Source organism: Patagioenas fasciata, chromosome 2, assembly GCF_037038585.1.
Source record: "Patagioenas fasciata isolate bPatFas1 chromosome 2, bPatFas1.hap1, whole genome shotgun sequence".
NCBI classification, from domain to species: Eukaryota; Metazoa; Chordata; class Aves; order Columbiformes; family Columbidae; genus Patagioenas; species Patagioenas fasciata.
Genome location: NC_092521.1, coordinates 133,390,186 through 133,408,651, shown reverse-complemented (window position 1 = coordinate 133,408,651; position 18,466 = coordinate 133,390,186). Strand labels below are relative to the sequence as shown.

Genomic DNA, 18,466 nt, shown 5'->3' with positions numbered 1-18,466 from the left:
AAATCATGCTGGTTGACTAAAAGCATAGAAAGTCATGTTGCCTAAATACAGCAGCCTTGTGCGATGGCAGCCCTCCTCTGCTCGCTCCAGAGGAAGCCATGGTCTTTCTGTTCCGTAAAATATGTCATAAATCTTCTTGCGGCAGAGGGCCGTAAGATTAAACAGCTGAAAAGATGGGTAGCTCGGCTCTCAGGCAGGCAGGGGCAGCAGCTACTCTGTCCCCCCCCCAGCATCTCTGTCATCCACTGGGTGACAAGGCTGCGATAGAGACCAGCAATATTAATTTCAGTAGCTCCTGCTGGATCCTTCCTCTCCCCAATTTCTCGTGCTCCTGACGCCAGTAATGTGGCACAATCCCCACCTGAGGGATGCACTTGAGCTCCTCCAGAGCTGCGTCTTGGCCACATCTGCTCTGGAATCACGTGGGCATTCAGCACATGCTGTGAAGTCTTGGCAGCGTTGTACTTAATGGCAAAATTCCCATTGATTAAAGCAGAGCCAGAATATCACGTATAATACTTTTACTTGGGTCAGAATACCTCCTCTTCCTCCCGAGGCTTGTAATTGCCATAAATAAAGTTAAAGCAATATAGTACTCAGCGGTTTTAATAGAAGGCCTCCTCTGTTAAAGGACCACCAAAAATAGTTGCTTAAGATGGGTTATACCGAATCATAAACAAGAGAAGGCTGCTTAGGATTTTTCTTTAAAACCATCACTACTTTTATGGGTTGTCAGTGTTTTCCTGTTGGTCAATAAATGCATTTGATATAGGTAACTTTCCAAAGTAAGCATGATGGGAGGGCTAGTTTAACATTCAAGCTAATTTAAAAAGAAGTTACCTCAAGTTTCCCTTTGGGACATTCACAAAATACGCAGTTAATTTGGTGCACCTAATTTGTATGTATGTACTGGGAGGTAATTAGTGTAGAAATTAAACCGATTTTACAATCTTTCTATTGAACTCAACATATTACTGTTTTCAACACCTGTTTCTGGCAGTGACAATAGTCTTAGTACTTGCTTGATTTCCATAGACCAGAAGTATACCCCATGCAGAGCAAAAGATACATTATATACATATGCACATACAGAGTAGCCAAAGCTATCATGAATATCACCACCATTATATATACCCAGTCATGAAATATTCCCCTGCAAAATTAGGAAAAAAATGTGTATTCTAATATAAATTGCATTACTAGCGTCAGGTATTGGACATCATTAAAGGTTTCAAGGCACTTTCCATAATAAGACTTATATGAAAAGTTGTTTCTAACTTTGCCAAACTAACTGCTTGTTCTAAAATTTTACATGCTGGCTGTCTGCCCTGAAGCTGTGGTGTTGGGTTTTTTTTGTTTTGTTTATAATTTCAGCCAACATCCTCCTCCAAGAAGGAGACCACAGAACATTTTGTTGGTTTGCCAAAATAGCGTTCTGGCAGCCTTTACTCCAACTTAATCACCCTGTGCTTTGGAGTAGGAATTTAAAATTTGATCAGAGGTTGTGGGGGAGGAGAAACGAACCCCGGGAAACCTAAGCTACAAGCCTTTGGGAGAAACATAAAAATAACGACAAAGTTTCCACATGCTTAGCAGAGACTTTATGATTTCAGAAGCTAAAAGCTTCAAAGAATGTGCCTCACTGAGCGTATTCGCTTTCCTCATGGCTCCCAACATGTACATGTGCATATAATGTCTTCAGAAAACAACTGTGCTTCCTGCAAGCTCAGGGTTACCAGCGAACACATTAACAGCAAACGCTGCTACAGGCTGGGGCGGGCAGGAGAAGGAAACATCAGTCCTGCTGGTGCCAGTCAGATCTCCGAGTCAAACAGAGAGGAGACAAACTTAACCAGGACTCTCCTACAATGCCTTACCTCATCCATTATAAAACCTCAAAATGAAAAAGGATCCTCCTGGGGAAAAAACACCCTTCACTATATGACCTCAAATTAATTATGAGACTAGGTCCATCCTTTCTATTATATAGGGCAGGACATCCATAGGAAAAGAAGCATGTGATATTGTTCTCAAAGGTCAAACCACACATCTGCCACTATGGTTCCATGTTTCTGCATTTTCCAGCATTTGAGTGGTTGACTTTGCAATTTTAATAGTTTTTAGCGCAGGTAGTTTTGTGTCTAATTTCAAGGAATAAATGCAATGTCATAGAAACAGCGGTTTTATCAAAAGAGAGACAAACAATTTTTTAAAAGTAAGATTTCTCCCAGTAGTTCTACACTCTTAGGTAACATTAATGAGCTTCAAATCCCCGAATAACCTAGAATGTCAAACAGTTTTCAAAGAAAACTGAAAGGAGAACAGATCAACTAGTACTCTTTATGACTGTATGAAGTTACTACTGTGTTAAAGTACAATGTCCAAATTCTCAGAAGATCATTCACAGACTTGAGCTAATTCAAGCACGCAATTTTGTTACCGAAATGTGCATATATATGAAAGGATCCCTCATACAATCAAAATAAGAATGCAAACACAAATATTGACCATTAAGCCTAGAGCCTGCAAGTAAATCTGAGTAGTTCTAGCAAAATCAACTTGAGTATTTATATTCATAAAGCCAAGGATGTACCTGCACTTTGCTAGACTACAGAGACGGTGAATGGTTAAGGTAATAGCCGTGCAAATATACTACCACCTGCATTTCACAATAAGAGCTCTTGAAAAGCTTGGGTTTGCAAGACAATCTAGAAAACCAAGCGAATTAAAAAAGAAGACCACTTAGCACAAGTTTTTGGTTAATTGTGTGTCTACAAGAGTGCATCAAAACGAAAAGTAAATAATCATACAGCAAGTACTTAACAGTATAGATTTTTATTTGTTTTCAAAATAATGGGATTTGTTTAGATTTAAAATACTTCAGCAATTACCTAAAACAAATGTACACTTTCTTAGAACTTCTGGTAAGCGCTGTTCTTGACTTGTGAAAATGTGTGGCAGAATACAAGAAAATATAAAATTGGGTTAGCAAAATACAGTAACGGAGCTTTACAAGAGGAACAGACATTCTATGTTATTTTAACTAAGTCTATCAGGTAAACATGCTGTAACACCTCTCCACTTAGAAACGCGTGCCTATACACTTAATCTGCAACCTGAATCCCAGGAAAAATTCACTACTGATCAACTCGAGGCTAGTAGGTCCAAGGAAGAAAAAAGTCCATCTCAAGCTGTGTTTCTGCATCGAACAAATCTTCCCTTTTTCCATAAAGTATTTATTTTAAATTTTAATAGATCACCATATGTCATAAAATCACTATACAGTACTCTCTTACTATTCAAGATTCACCTAAGTTTGTAGCCATAATGTAAGTTATTTTATATGCAAACAGTTCAGTGTTTCATAAAAAAAATATTTATTTATTGCATCTAGTGAAAAAAAATTGATGGTTCTTAAAAAAAAAATGAAGAAAAAAAGAAATCACTGTCTGGCTAATTGCCAAACTGTCCCTTGCTCTGGCTTGCTTTGTTAAGAACTATGAAACAACCCTGGAGTTCCTTGTGATCTAGACAACCAAAGACGATGAGTCTGTACGGGATGAGTATGCACAGTGTTTGATTAAACCCACATACTTCTCAAACGAGCTACAAGGATAAAAAAAAAAGGTGGTTCGTGATTGTGTTCATTTCCCCAGGATAGCTCACAAGGTTTCCTCCTCACGTAAAAACTGGAAAACGGCTGAGAAGTCTTTCAGGGCGTAGCCTTTTGCACACATCATCCTGTAGATCTGATGTGCCTGGGATCCCAAAGGAATTGGTGTCTTTGTGCTGGTGGCAGAAATCTGGGCCAAGCCAAGATCCTGTGGGGAGGGAGAGGCAGGAGGAAGAACAGGGCAGAGAGGAAGAACAGAAGAAAAGAAAAAGCAAAGAAGTCAGTGGAGAAACAGCAGGAATATAAATAACCACGTACATATTATAGGTTATCTGGCTTCCATTGTGAAGAGAACTCTGCTGCCAACAAACACAATACTCCAGCCTTAAAATCTCAATCCTGGCAGAAGGGAGCCTTGTTTAGTTTTTCGTTTTTAAAACAGTAATTGTTATTCAACACAAAATCCCTAACCTTTTCAAGGCATGCAACGTACTTCTGGACAGGAGGAATTTTAACATTCCAAATCACTACATAACCTATTAGCAAGACTCAAGACTCTTCTTCCTCACTTTGTTACGTCACCTCCAAAAATAAAATTCTCCTGGCTGTTCACTTAAGCATTTCACATAGGTTCTAATGGCATCATTTTCTTGTTTGAGCAAGAGGATATCTTCCTTTCCAAAAACAGGTTAAAAATCAAGCAGGAGAGATTTGAATAACAACAAAATTGAAGCCACTTAGTTTACGTACATTTACTGTAATGTGGCCAGTTAATAGCAAAATGAGAGGCATAGGCTACTCTGTGAATACGAATGGTTTGCAGCCTAACTGGAAGGATGTATTAAAGAATTTCTTAGGGGACTGTCCTGGGTCTGCTACAACTTGAAGTTCTCTTTAACAACTGAAGATAAAGGGATACAGGGAATAATTCTACTGCATTTTTAAACACTAATTCTGGGGGGGGGCAGGGAAAAAGGAGGGGAGGTTGCAAGAGGATGAATTTGAAACCTGTCCTCCAAGAGTCCTTGGTCAGCTACAGCTACAGCTGAAATGAATAGGAAACAACTCAAAGACAACCAGTTACTATGACTAGCCATAGTTAGCTAGAAATAGTGAGCTGCATGCATGCTGGAAAGAAATGACAAGCGAGGCTGGAGGATGTCTTGAATTCTAAGCTGAGTCAGACATGAAACCAATCAAAGGAAAAGCTGATAAGGGCCTGGATTTAGAAAGAAATCTCTTGTTTAAGTATGAAAGTGATGCTTGCACTCAAGGTTGCCTTTATAAGGTCTTGCTGGAGAAATCAGTTTTCCAGTCTACATTTCAAGAAAGTTGCAAAAGAACTTCTCAAATGTTACTAGGAAGTGCCTGGATTTTCTGTCCATCTAGGATTATGATGGTTCATAGAATTTGTAGGGTTTTAAAAATTTTGTTCTGCGTGTTTTTGTTTTTCTTGATAACAAATCATTGATACAGAAGAACTGAGAGACTATAGTACTCCTGAGAGCACCTTTGGCTTCTCAGGGATGACTTACAAGACAGGTCTTTACTTCCTGTGTGTCTGGCTTTGAATTAGCACAAGGAAATTCAAGATCTTACTCTACTCTCTAAATGTCACTTCCATCTGTAAATCGGCTCTATAAAGGTCACTCTGATACAAATCAGAATTATAGTTACTCTTCCTATTACCCTTGAATGACTTCAAGATCTACGAAAATGAGAAAAACATACATATCAGATGTCACAGGATCCAAAATATTCTTCATGTACATCACGGCAGATCATTCCTCTTTGTCTAGCAATTCTGTTGAAAGCCTGATGACCTGATAAATCTAGGAACAGTTACTTTAACCTGACTTACAATAAGATATTCCATGGCGTATTCCTAGCCTCTTCTAAATCCTCTTTGTGAAACGTATTGACATATTATCCAATTTATTCAACAAAGCTTAAATCATGTCATGGAATAGTAGAATGGCAAAATCATTTAACTCCAAACTACTGAAGGTGTTTGTTTTTGGTAGCGGTGATTGTGATCTATTTATCTCTGAAGGGGCACTCACAGAAAACTCTGAACAGATTGCTAGCACAAATACAACTTCATAAAGCAGGTCTGTTCATTTTAATAATGAAACTCTGGCTCCAAGATGGCTGAAACATCAGACAACGTCTCAGTAATTAAATGGACAAGGACCCCTGACTCCTCTGACTCCAAAGTGAAGGAAGGAAGGTGTTTGGTTTTCTTTTTTATTTTTTAAAATTTCGTTCTATAAACTAAAGCTTTGAAGGAAAAAAACCCCACCAAAATGTAAGTAAAGCTGTGGAAAAATCAGTGTGCAGGGGTGTGGGTCGAAACCCTTCCACTTTCTGTGTTCCAAATGGCCTCGGGCAGAAAGAGAAGCACATAAGCAGTTTGCTTAGCAAGGAAGCGGATGCTAGAGGGCATGTCCAGTAGCACAGTTTAAGGTATCTGGAAGAGATCATGTCCAAAATCTTAGAGGCTTATGCCGCTATTCACATCTAATTAGGTCACTTGTATTTCCCCGAATTGCCCTCTTGAGCTTACGCTCCTAAGTTCTAGAGCAGTCATACAAGAGGCACCTAAATGGCTTGCTGAACACTTGCCATACACACAAGGACTCCTGGATTAAGGCAGAATTGAAGAAGACAGTGCATATAATCTCACTGAACGGCTCAGCAGTAATAGCAGCTAGAAAGATGCTGAAGGCTAAGGAAAAGCCCCCTATACAACCCATTAATTCAGAGCAAGAGTAATAGGCTGGGTTCCCCTCTGTTCATGCACACATATTTCCCTGTAATCATAAATTAATTTTCACTGAGAAGAACGTTTGCTGGAAGCCCAGAGAGAAGCAACTGTACATACTTTACATGGAGTTTTATGTACCTTAGCCATCAGTGTTGTTCCAAAGCCACCTTGATAATTATTAGCAGATGGTACTCCTTCCATCACTCCAGGAACAGGGTTGTACGTGTCGCTTGACCAACAACGACCTGAGCTCATATTTAGGATTTTGGCCAGCAGCTTTGGGTCAAGGCCTAATCTGTCAAAGGTCAAGGAAGAGAAGTGTTAATGTCAAAATGCACAAGACATGGGTGACTTGTTTTATATCTTAGGACCCTACCGTCATTTCTCTCCCTTTATTATAAGTCATGAAAAATGACAGAGTATTGATATTGGGGGTAGGGACGCTGTATCTTAAATTAAAGAGCATCAATCCACCATCTAAGTAGTAGGTTTTCAGAGCTTTTTTCCTTTTTCACTAAACAAACCCCCTTCACCTAGCGATTTTGGAAGTGTAAGCAAAATAAAGGTCCTCTGAGAAGAGCAGTTCCCTCATATTTCAATTACTAAAACGCATTGTCTGTTCTGCTGCCTTCTAGGTCACATACTTGGTCTTCATATCAAAACTATATTCTTTAAAGCTGAACAAGGCGAAAAATTCTCAAGCGTGACAGTGTGAAGGTACCTGTGCAATGTATTCATACATGCACACTAGTGCATTTTTGATGTAAGCAAGATAATGCAAATGATCCTGCTCTAATAAGTGAACAAACCCACTACAATTCTCAAAAAATATTACTATGGTATATAACTGCACATTCTTTCTTTTCTATTATTAAATCTTCATTATACACTCTTGCTTATGAGGCAAGCCTGCCTCTCACTGTGACATATGTTATCTATTCTCAAACATACATTATGGTTCTGGGTCAACTGTTGATAAGGTTACTGATCCTGATAAAACAAAGCTTGTCCAAGTAGAAACGTCATTTGTTCTATCACAGAGCTGATGGCATAAACTGTGGCTCAATGTGGACCCTGAAAGCACTTCAGTACTAGATTCACATTTATGCTGCTATCAAGTTGCAAGCTAATTTTGCACGAATTGCCTTCATGCCAACAACGAGCAGCAGCAGTTTATCTGGCTCTGCATAAATATTCAGTTATGGTCATGAAAAAGAAGCAAGCAAGGGAATTATCTCCAATAATAATCCAAGATCAGAAAAGGACATTTTAAAAGGGATATATCACAACATACTTTGCCACGGACAAGTAAACAGGTTAAAAATAAAACACCTTTTCTACACAGTTCTAGCTGAGCTTTAACCTTTACAGAAGTCAAACATTAGCTCTTATACCACAGACTTCCTACAGATCTCCATAGCCATGGGGATCCTAACACTGATTCCAGGCCCTGCAGTGCTCAAGGTTTTAATTTGTAGATAAGTAAAGCTCATTACCAATGGAATAGTTGCTAAAATTTATGTCTGTTTATTCCAGTGGGCATTTTGGATTTTAAAAACTACATCAAAGACAGCGGGCCCTACAGCATGATTTCTGTTCCCACAACAGCATGTGTCTCCTGCAGTTCTGCTCTCCTAATGCAAAGCAAGATCACTTGCTGTACTGCAGAGGTAGCTTTTTAGCGTTGCTGCTGTGCGGTCTTATTTATAACTTGCTGCAGCAGCCCCTGGAGTTCAATGGAAAGTCCCCAGCTGGCCTGGATGGGATCGAGTTTTAATTCTCCTCCCCGTTTTTTTCCAACCCTCTGACTCAATTGAATGCTTTCAATTGCCGTTTATCTAAAAAAAAAAAAAAAAAGTATATATTTTCCAGCACCAATATGTTTTCACAGTATTTTAATTGTACTTTTATCTTGTATAGTGCATCAAAGCCTTAATGAAGAATCACTCTGAATAAATGCTTTTATTGTTGTCATGTAAAAAAACGCACTGGGAGCAGACAATGCCTGAGCTTTCAAATACACAGAAGCTGCTTTTTTGGCCAAAGCAAAACTCTTGTCATTGTTACATCCAGATCAGCATATCTAGCAGTGTAGTGCCTGCTTGTGCTGTGTGTAGCTGCATGCAGAGGCGCGTAATTTGCGAGTGAACTACAAAATGGAGAGCTTATTATTTCAAAATGCATATAACCCTCCCAAAGAATGCTCTTCTCAGTGTTCCAATGACCCTTCTGTGAAAGTATACTTTCACAAGATATATGTGTATTATACAGATATAGAAAATATTGTCTGCATTAGATCTGGCACATTTTTGCTCTAGGAAAAGAAAAAGGACGATAGTGTCAGTTTAAATCCCCACTTCTTCAAACTTCGTTGCTCTTAAATACCATGCAGATTCTCTTCAGGAGACCTGAACCTATTTTTTTTCTCCTTTGCAGCAAGTGTATCATTAATAAGAGCAAGTTAGAAGTGCTTTGCATTTCATCTTTCTGAGGTTCCATCCACTGGTGCATATATAACTGACAGTTAAAATTAGACATATATTAAAATCAGTTACTGAGGAAGTCCTCTGTCTTCCACTGTGCCCAAAGCTTGTAATGGTCTGAAACCAGCTACAATATACAGTAATTGTCATTCAGTGAGAGTCTATCCTAGAAAGTCATGCTTCAGTGGAGAAGACTGAGTTTCCATTTGAAATCAACAAATTAATCCAAGACAGGTATCTGAAAGGGCAAGTTTAATAGGAAGCAGCTACTGGGCTCTCAACCATGATAAAATGTTATTGCTGTTTCCCTGTAAATTGGCTGGGAACATATGATACTCTCTGCATAAGAGCTCCATCGCTGTTCAAGAGATATACTGCTCAAGCTATCAAAATGATGACAGTCTGCCAGTCCCCGTAACAACTTGCCATTGGATGTGGTGAGAGCTTGTGCATGTGCATGTGAATTTACAATTACCAAAATGTTCTTCTCTCTTATAAGCAGAAAAGAAGTTAATGTATTAACTGTACTTATAATAGGGCAAAAACAATTGCTTCCCTCAAATAAATGCTTCTTCAATAACACTCCTAATGAACTGAACAGCAGAAACTCAGCAATGGACACACAAACAAAAAAAATGGTTAAAACACAATCCGTTCCAGCCACTGCTCAAAAATCAAGTTTTGCTGAGCTTTGATAAAACAACATACTGAAATTTTTGTACACTCCTCCAAGAGTTCAGTCTGGAACAGAGAAAAATTGAAATGGCATCTCACAAAAAAAAGATACATCCTGGTCTCATTTTAAGGTACAACAACTGAAGTACCTAACTCTTGAGAATTTCCCATCTCAAGATGCTTTGGATAAATATCATATGAAGTTGCTCATGTTTAAGCAGAACCTTAGGACCCTTCTAATAGAGCTAAAAATGACTTTGCCATTGGCATTTTAAACTAGATAGGTGTTTTCATAAGACTTAGCTATAGCCCCATGCTGAAAAGAGCAGAGCCACGGTGCTCTTGGAGGAATTATTTTTCAAGGCAATCTTTCTAAAATTTGCAGTGGGGATGCATCCAGGATTAATCATCCCTCAGGCTGCAGCACATGCTCCTCTCTCTGCTGTTGACTCCCCTTTCTGTTCGTGTCTTCCATGCACAGCCCAGGCATCTTCACCAAAACCACAGACTAAAACTACGCTTAGACTTCGCATCAGAGGGCAAAGTTCTCTTACCGTCTTTTCACTTCGTAAATCTAAAAAGGCAAACAGGCACAAACCCCTATACAGTAAAATTGCCTGGGAAAGAACTGTATCTGCAGCTTTTGGCATAAATCTGGGTGCTGCCACAGTCCCTCCTTGTAGAGATGACTTTCTCTGCTGTTGAAAGTACAAAATCGATTTTGCACTGAGGTTATTGTCATTGAGCTCTTATTGCTCTCCTGGTCCCTTATATGTCAACAACATTAAGCAACCTTGTCCTGTCTTGTGTCACCACATAAGCCCTTCCCTGACTCTGTGCCGGTAGTTTCTGAAGGGACCCCAGACTGTCTGATAGGCAGCAACTTCTATCTGACCTAAACACAAACCAGGCACCAGCAATATTTCATTCCCAAGCTTTATTTTGCTAGTATTAGATATCGTTCTACTGGACCTCAAGGCTCAGTAAAAGAAACTTACTGACATTTAAATGATCAGTAAAAAGAAAAAGAGAAATGGCTATTTTTTGGCTATGGACAGTATAACTTTATGTTTATATTTCTTATTTGTGAAGTTTACATGTACTTTGTGTATTGGTTTGACACAGTAAGTCACTACAGTGTTTTGCAATATGCACATTATCCATAAAACTGCATAGCAAAACCTACTCAAGATTTTCCTACTGATAAGTTGCACAATCATGCTAAGAAAAAAAGAAAAAAGAAAATCCAAATAAAACCATGAATTTATTCCTAGAAAGTTCGCCACACCTTCTAACTTTTAGTAGCAACATTCATAAAGCATCAGGAAATTAATTGAAAAAACCAAACCAAAACGAGCATTTCAGTGGTCAGAACTCGGGATGATATTTTTTTAATGAGTTATATAATCTAAACCAAATCACTTCCAGTGAAAATTGACATCTTCATTAGTAAATGAAGAAGATTAGTAAATGAAGATGTTAAAGTAAAGTAGAAAAGCAAGTGGAATACAAATGCAGAAGCTACCTAGCAATATTGCCAGTTTTTCTGGGTGTTTATTGTGGAATTTTTGCTCATTAATGTCAAGCTTTCCTTCCTCCTCACCCCATTCTATTTGCTACTTATGTTGAAGTTTGGAAAAATCCTATAATTTCAAATATAAAATAAATAAAACAATAGCAGATGTACTTTAAAAATCTGAAATGAATAAAACAGTAACTCACTTCAGAAAATGAAAATTTAGGCCGTATGCTTTATGAAAACATTAGAGAAGAAGCAGATTATTTATAGAATTAATATAATACCATTTTGAAGACTAAGCTCAGAGTATATACTGGTTTCCGGAAGATGCTGTAATATAGTTTTCTAGTTAAATCTAGTTCAGTCAGTGATATTTTGAATAATTAATTATCCAAAGTCCTTAAAACTCAAGATTTCAATGATGTAGCAGATACACACAGTGTGCGACATGAAGATATTTTATATTCTATCTAAAAGTTAAGAACATGTCTAAGCTTCACAATTCCCATTATGAATTTTTTAGATTTCCAGTGTCCTTTACCATTATCAGGTCAGAGTCAGACTTTCTTTACTAGATATGCATTAAACAATAAATCAAGTTCAGTTTCCTACCCTCTCCAGACTAGGCAGTCATACTATGCTTCGAGTCTTAGACTTGAAAAAACCCTAATAAATTTATTAATATAGCAAAACCTCTAATAATTAGAATTACAAACGTTAACTTGTACATTAGAAATTTGTACACACCAAAAGTGGAAAGCTCTTTTTTCTAGTTATAAGCAGAAATAATCTTTTCCAGGATTTAAAATTCAAATGAAAATCGATGCAAGGGGTCTAAATTACTTCATAAGGCTTTAAATTACAGCCTCTGTCTTAAACCTCATGCAGTTTGGGACTAAATGAGATTCTGCTCTTCGTATAATTCAGGTTACAATCAGCAGGTTTCTTCTACAGTAAGTACAGTTCCTTGTTGATTACCATGACAGTAGGGGAGGAAGGTTTGTATACTGCTGCCTTTACACTGGATTTTTGTCTACAAATACTTAACACAAATTCAGCTAAAATTTAAATTGGAATAAGATAAAACGAAAAGAGAAAATGCCACAGTGGCTGCAGACATCAACTCATTCTGTCTTCCAAACCTCTTGATTTTATTTTATATTCAATTCTAACTCTAATCACTCTTACAAATGTAGATAAAAATATAATGAAAAATCAGTTGCACACACTTTAATAAGCGAACCATGACTTCAACCAGAACCTGATGAAAGCTTTACACTACATTGGATAACAATAGTTGTATACAATACTGCTGTTTTTATTATGGCTTGATGCAGACATGCTTCAGTATCTAACAGACTCTCAATTTTAAAATGTAAATGGTACAGGATATTGATAAACCAATTAGCACTGATGCAAAGCAAATTCCTCTTTTATCTCAATTACAACATGACAACTTAATAGGTCAAGATAGTCTAACATCTGAGACAAGGGCAATTCAATAAAACAACTGCATCTTGATATGGTAATTAAGAGGAAATGTGAATCCATTACCTTGCCTCGAGTGTGCACATGTAGGCATCCTTTTTTATTTATTTATTTGATGCCCTCTTGCTGTTTTTATAGTGTATCAAATCCACATAAGCACATGGACTAAAGCCCAGCTGATAACGGAGTATCTACAATATTTGTAGTTTTAGCAGGTGAATTTTAAGCATGCAACTGTGCAGATAAATAATTCATGAAGAGCCCTTAAAAGATACACAACTGCAAGATAATCTCTTCGAACATAGGACTTCTCTGTGCGTAGACTTGCAAACAATTTAGATCTTACTAAGAAAATTTATGAAGGTTCAAATACTGTGATACTGAACTGGTACTTGCATGCGCTTTATTGGAAAACGAAACAAAATCTCAAAGACCACAGCAAAATAAATACGTTAGAATTGGAAAGGAAAAAGAATTTTGTTTGAATATGCTGCCACTTACAAGTCAGATGCATCACCTGCTAGAAAAGAAATAGTATTCTTAGCATTGACAAGACTGTAGAGGAGCATACTTCAGCTTTTTGACAAAACAGGAGTTTGGCATTTAGACAAACAGCAGTGATAAAGTCAGTGAGGAAGGCAGATGTTTTCTTATGGTTTGATCTTAATTTGATATATACACTATGCTAGAAGATTTATTTTAAAATATATTTTGGAACAACTTAACAAAGTAAGCAAAGCCAACAAGAGCCATATGGGAGTATAACACTCTGAATACACTGTACATTAGCTTAGAATACAAATAAAAAGTTACCTCTATATTACCTCTGCATGTTTATAATGCGAGACAAACATTTCACATTACACTACAGTAGAACAAATAAACGCTAAACTTTAGATGCAGAATGCAACCATCTACAAAACCAATACAAGGGAATAATCCTGTTCTGAAGGGCCCTACTTTAGTTAAATAATCCCTGTAGCATGACAATGGCTTTATAAGCAAATTGCTGGCACGAGTTTATCTATGCCACCTAATCACCATTGTCTCAGCGAAAGCCAACCGTAAAACATGAAAACTGCTAATGCAGAAAAAATGCTTAAATCCAATGCAAAAATCAAACAAACCTGATTCCAAGATTCATAGTCTCAGCAGTTCCAATCATACTGATGGCCAGGAGCATGTTGTTGCAGATCTTTGCAGCCTGAAAGTAAGTTGAACTGTCAATTAGTTTCTGCATTTTCATAGAGCTAATATGGAGGAATCTTCTTTAACTAGGTCCAGGACAATGTTTCGACAGCTCTCTTCTAAAGGTAGGTTCCTTCAGAGATTAGGAAATATTTTTTACCTTAGTATAGTATCTCAGTTAGTATACTTGGCATGTAAGGGCTCTTTGTCCTTCAGAACATTTAGTAAATCTAAATTTAGAAGAAACAAAATTAAAATCTGTGTTCTTTAAGAAGTATAATCTCAACAAGCCAATGTGGACAAGCACCAGGTCAGATGTTTTGACACTAAATTCTACAACATGCTAGATAAGAGTCCCGTGAGGTTATTTTATAAACACATGGTTAAAGACAAGTAAACAAGCAAACAAGTATGAAGATATATTATAATGCATTCAGTTCTGGAATAAGAGAGTAGGTACCATTAAAGAAAAACAAAGCAACAAAAATAAAAGTCTGAGATAACTAGTAACCTCTCAGGAAGCATTACCTGTCCGGTTCCGACCTCTCCACAGTAGACTATGTTAGAACCCATGCATGTCAGTAACTCTTTGGCAGCATCAAATTCTTGTTCCACTCCACCAACCATAAAAGTAAGGTTTGCAGCTCGAGCAGCTCCAACACCTGAATCAAGACAATGCTGGATTTAAAATCACTATTTTAAAAAAAGCTTCAGAACTTCATCTTATCAGTAAGGGTCTGATGATGTAAAATTCTTGTGGTTAATACTTCACTTATGATGGACCTCTCTAAGTCTATGTAAAAATACATCTATAGTCCCAGTACTTACTGGATCAGAGATCTTAATTCTCAAACATTTGATGAAGATAAAATCACTTTCTCTTTCAGGTGTACTGGCAGATAAACAATTCACAAGACTTAAAGAAAACTGACAATATCACTCTTTATAGTTTCACATAATTTCAACAATCAACCTTTCCTGCATCTTTGCACCACACAAAATTCACTGTATCTGAATTACTAAATAAAGTTTCTGTTTTGTCAAACTACTTTTCGCATATGACTATTAACGAACTATTGCTCAAAGGTAACTCTGCTTTTATCAGCTTTTCCAAACCTCACCTAATTTTTATGAGTGCTTCCTGATTTTCATGCAACTGAACATCTAAAAGACATAAACTTATAAAACCAAGCCTTCTAAATCTCAAGTTTATTATATTTCTAATCTGAAGCAAAATTCCAGTTAATTTGAGAAACTTTGTGTTAGTTTCCTACACATAAACTGAACACATATACAATGACATAAAGAACTATGTAAAAACCAATGTCAAACGATACATACACACAAATACACTATTCCCAGTTTTATTCCTATAACAATCTACTTTCAAATTAAATGTGCTCAAGTTGGTACAGTGTTCTTAAAAACAGAAAGCCCAAGTGAAACAGTTTGTTCTTCCTCCACGTGGTGCACCATTCTGTTTCTACAGTAAATCAGGCTGCTCTCCAGCCATGCTTCACAGTTCTTTGCCACCAATTAGCTACCATAATAAACATTAATAAATGTTTTTATTGAAATAGTTTCTAGAGAGTAACTGGAACTGTCTTCACTGAGCTAGATGTTGTATAGCCACAAATGAAAATGCATTCTTAAAAAGCTTCTCAGCTGAAGATACAGCGCTTTTAAAAACAAACCAAAATGACCAATCTACCCTCAAATAACAGAAAAGTTATTCTGTTTGAAGTATATCACACTCAGACAGGTCATTTCTTCTTTCCTTGTTCCCCACTAATAAAGGAAACACTGTAATAAATAACAAGAGAAAGAGAAAAAAATAAGACCATAACTAGGTAATCCTGGCAACCAAGTGCACAGAAAGTTCTGATAAAGTGGGCAACCATAGGAGGCTAATCAGAGCTTCTCTCAACTTAAATCCGTGCTAGTGCTTTGTCACAGGTCAGTATCAGACTTCCTTTCCAACATCAAGGACAGCTACACTGCAGCTCCCCACACTGAAGAATTTGAAGAATTTTTGTTTGCTTTCTCATAAAAACTTCAGTGGATGCACTGTCTCTGTGTGACGTCTACAAATGCCCCTTTCTGTATCTGTCAAGTATTTATTTCCCCATCTCGGCACCCAAGATGCACCATCTTTAGAAGTCACTGAAGTATTTCAGACTTGATAGATCAAGGTCTCAAAAATAGTTAATACCTACCAATTATGTGAATATAGGCAACAGAGGAGAGACGTTCCCACTGGTTAAGCGGCTGATAAACCTGTACTACAGCTAGAACCACAGGGTTGTTGAGGCTAGAAGGGACCTCTCAAGATCATGTAGTTTGACCCCCTGCGCAAGGAGGGTCAGCTGGAGCAGGTTGCCCAGGATGGTGTCCAGTTGGCTTTTGAATATCTTCAAGAATGGAGACTCCACACAGCCTCTCTAGGTAATCTCTTCCAGTGCTTGGCTAACCTCACAGTAAAAAAGTGTTTTCTTGTGTTTCAGATGGAAATTTATGCATTTTAATCTGTGCCCATTGTCTCCTGTCCTGTTACTGGCACTACTGAGAAGAGTCTGGCTCCCTCCCTCTTCTTCATCCTCTCCCATCAGGTTTTCATACACATTGGTAAGATCCCTCCTGAGCCTTCTCTTCGTGCTAAACAGTCTCAGCTCCCTCAGTCTCTCCCCATATGAAAGATGCTTCAGTCCCCTCATCATCATTGTAGCTCTTAGCTGGTCTCACCACAGTAAACCTGTATCCTTCTTGTGCTGGTGAGCCCAAAACTGGAGCATCCGGGAGAACTCAGATCCACAGCTTCAAAAAAATCAGTCTATATACAACACTGCTCCTCCTAGAGCAACACTGTTGAGGAACTGAGGTAGCTACAGTGGTAAAGATCTTCCTGTTCAAGTTTTGAGAGACACCCTGTTTGCAGCCAGTTCTTAATCCCATTTGAACAACTCCTCCCCAGGCAATTCACAAGAACTGGGCTAAAAGTAAAGCCTAGATTTAGAGCTAACACAAACCAGTCATTGTCATCTTGTTGGCTGAGAGTTTACTATGTACATGACCACAAAGATTGCTACATTAATAAACACAATGATTTTCATTCCATTCCTCTAGCTATTTTTATTCAAACCACATAATGGCCTTTACCACTAATCCTGTGATCTGACCTGCAGCAAATTAAGTAGACAATTTAAGTCAAAGCTTACAAACAAAATCCAGTACTATCCATCATAGGTCAATAGCCTTGTATCTAGATTACAGACTGCTAAATAGCTTCAGAGAGTCATTTATTAGAGCAAAATTAATGCTGACAATAGTTTTCAGCTGGTTAATCTTCTGACAGCTGCACTCTCTCACTTGTTCAAACACTTACATTTCAAGTAGAAAAAATAAATTAGTTAAGTAGAAAAAAAAGAGCAATTTATTGTATAATGCAGAAAGCTTGGAAAATTCTCTTTTTAAAAACAAAAAACCTGTTTACTCCATGGCAAATTTTATCATCCAGGGTCTTTGCCAACTATCAGCTATTTTATCAGAATTAAACAAGCAATGCAGCAAGTCTATAACACTGGCAATTAAAAAAAAAATGGCATGGAGCCTAGGAGCACAAGAACAGTAACTTCAGCTAAAAATAGAAATAAAAAATCATTAGACAAGAATGCACAGCTTTATTTCACAATCACAGATTCCATACCAACAACACAGGCTGTAAAGCATTATCGGCTTCTAACACCACTAAAGAGAGCAAGGTAGAAAGCCGAGCTGCTCATGTAATTTTAAAAAGCTAATGATTATTTTTTATCTTTTGATTTTTTAAAGACCTCTTAACACCTAAAATAGTGGCTTATGTAGCACCGCTGATCAGTGTCAAAAGTCCTCCAGAATCTATTACTTCTTTCTAAAATACAAAAAGCTGCTTCTCATCCTGAGGGAATGGTCTTCTGAGAAATTGCATTTGTGACTGGCATGTGTCCGATTTCTTCCTCTGCAAAGCAAGGCTGCTGGAGCCTGTGGCCGCAGTCCTATGCTCGGCTTCTCTAGGATGATCCATCCCCCAACAGCTGTGTGCAGAATCCTTAAAGGAGGTCACACCAGCAACCCCACCAGAGTAGCTCAGCACCAACTCTGATGGCATAATGACCTACTGAGTTTTTCCCAGAGATATAAACTCACGGGACCAGGTTAGCAAATAAATACGCTAAGAGATCTAGCTAGTGAGGAGGCATGCAAAAAATGAATCCAGGAAAAGCATGGTGAGAACTTATAGAGTAGCACTGCAGTATGGCATGCCCACTTGGAGATGGGTTTCCCACTTGGGTACCAGAACGTTTTAGACTAGGATCTGAAAAATTAATTTATCAGAAGAGGTACATAAAGAACTGCTCTTCAAAGCATCACGTCATATCTGGCTGAGCTACGTGTGGGGTAAAGATCAGTTAAATCCACATGATTCTTACCTTGATTTCCAATTAATTGCTCAGTGAAATTGTTGCAGAGCATCAAAAGTTCAAAATTTTAGATGAAAATGTGAATGGAGGCTTAGGAGCCCTCATATGACAAGAGCAACTGGTTGCAGCCATCCTGGGACAGTTTGGACACAACCTCAAGTTTCAGCCTCCAGGCCTGGCAGCCTAGTTCAGTAGCCACCCTGTCCTTCCATATTCACTTTCCATGGCTTATTACAACAGCATTTAACGTCTTGGAAAAAGTCTTGTAATTTGCCA

General features: G+C 37.9%; 1 protein-coding gene across 1 annotated transcript in view; it reads right to left on the bottom strand.

The window, feature by feature from the left end:
* Positions 1 to 2,816: 2,816 nt before the first annotated feature.
* Positions 2,817 to 18,466, bottom strand: part of HIBADH (3-hydroxyisobutyrate dehydrogenase) — an 82,470-nt gene continuing 66,820 nt past the window's right edge. The window contains exons 5-8 of the mRNA XM_065831384.2: positions 14,262 to 14,395; positions 13,673 to 13,749; positions 6,519 to 6,675; positions 2,817 to 3,821 (exon numbers count right to left, since the gene is read on the bottom strand). Of these exons, the coding sequence (XP_065687456.1) occupies positions 3,663 to 3,821; positions 6,519 to 6,675; positions 13,673 to 13,749; positions 14,262 to 14,395 (527 nt within the window). The 3' untranslated portion in view covers positions 2,817 to 3,662. The remainder of the gene's footprint in view (positions 3,822 to 6,518; positions 6,676 to 13,672; positions 13,750 to 14,261; positions 14,396 to 18,466) is intronic.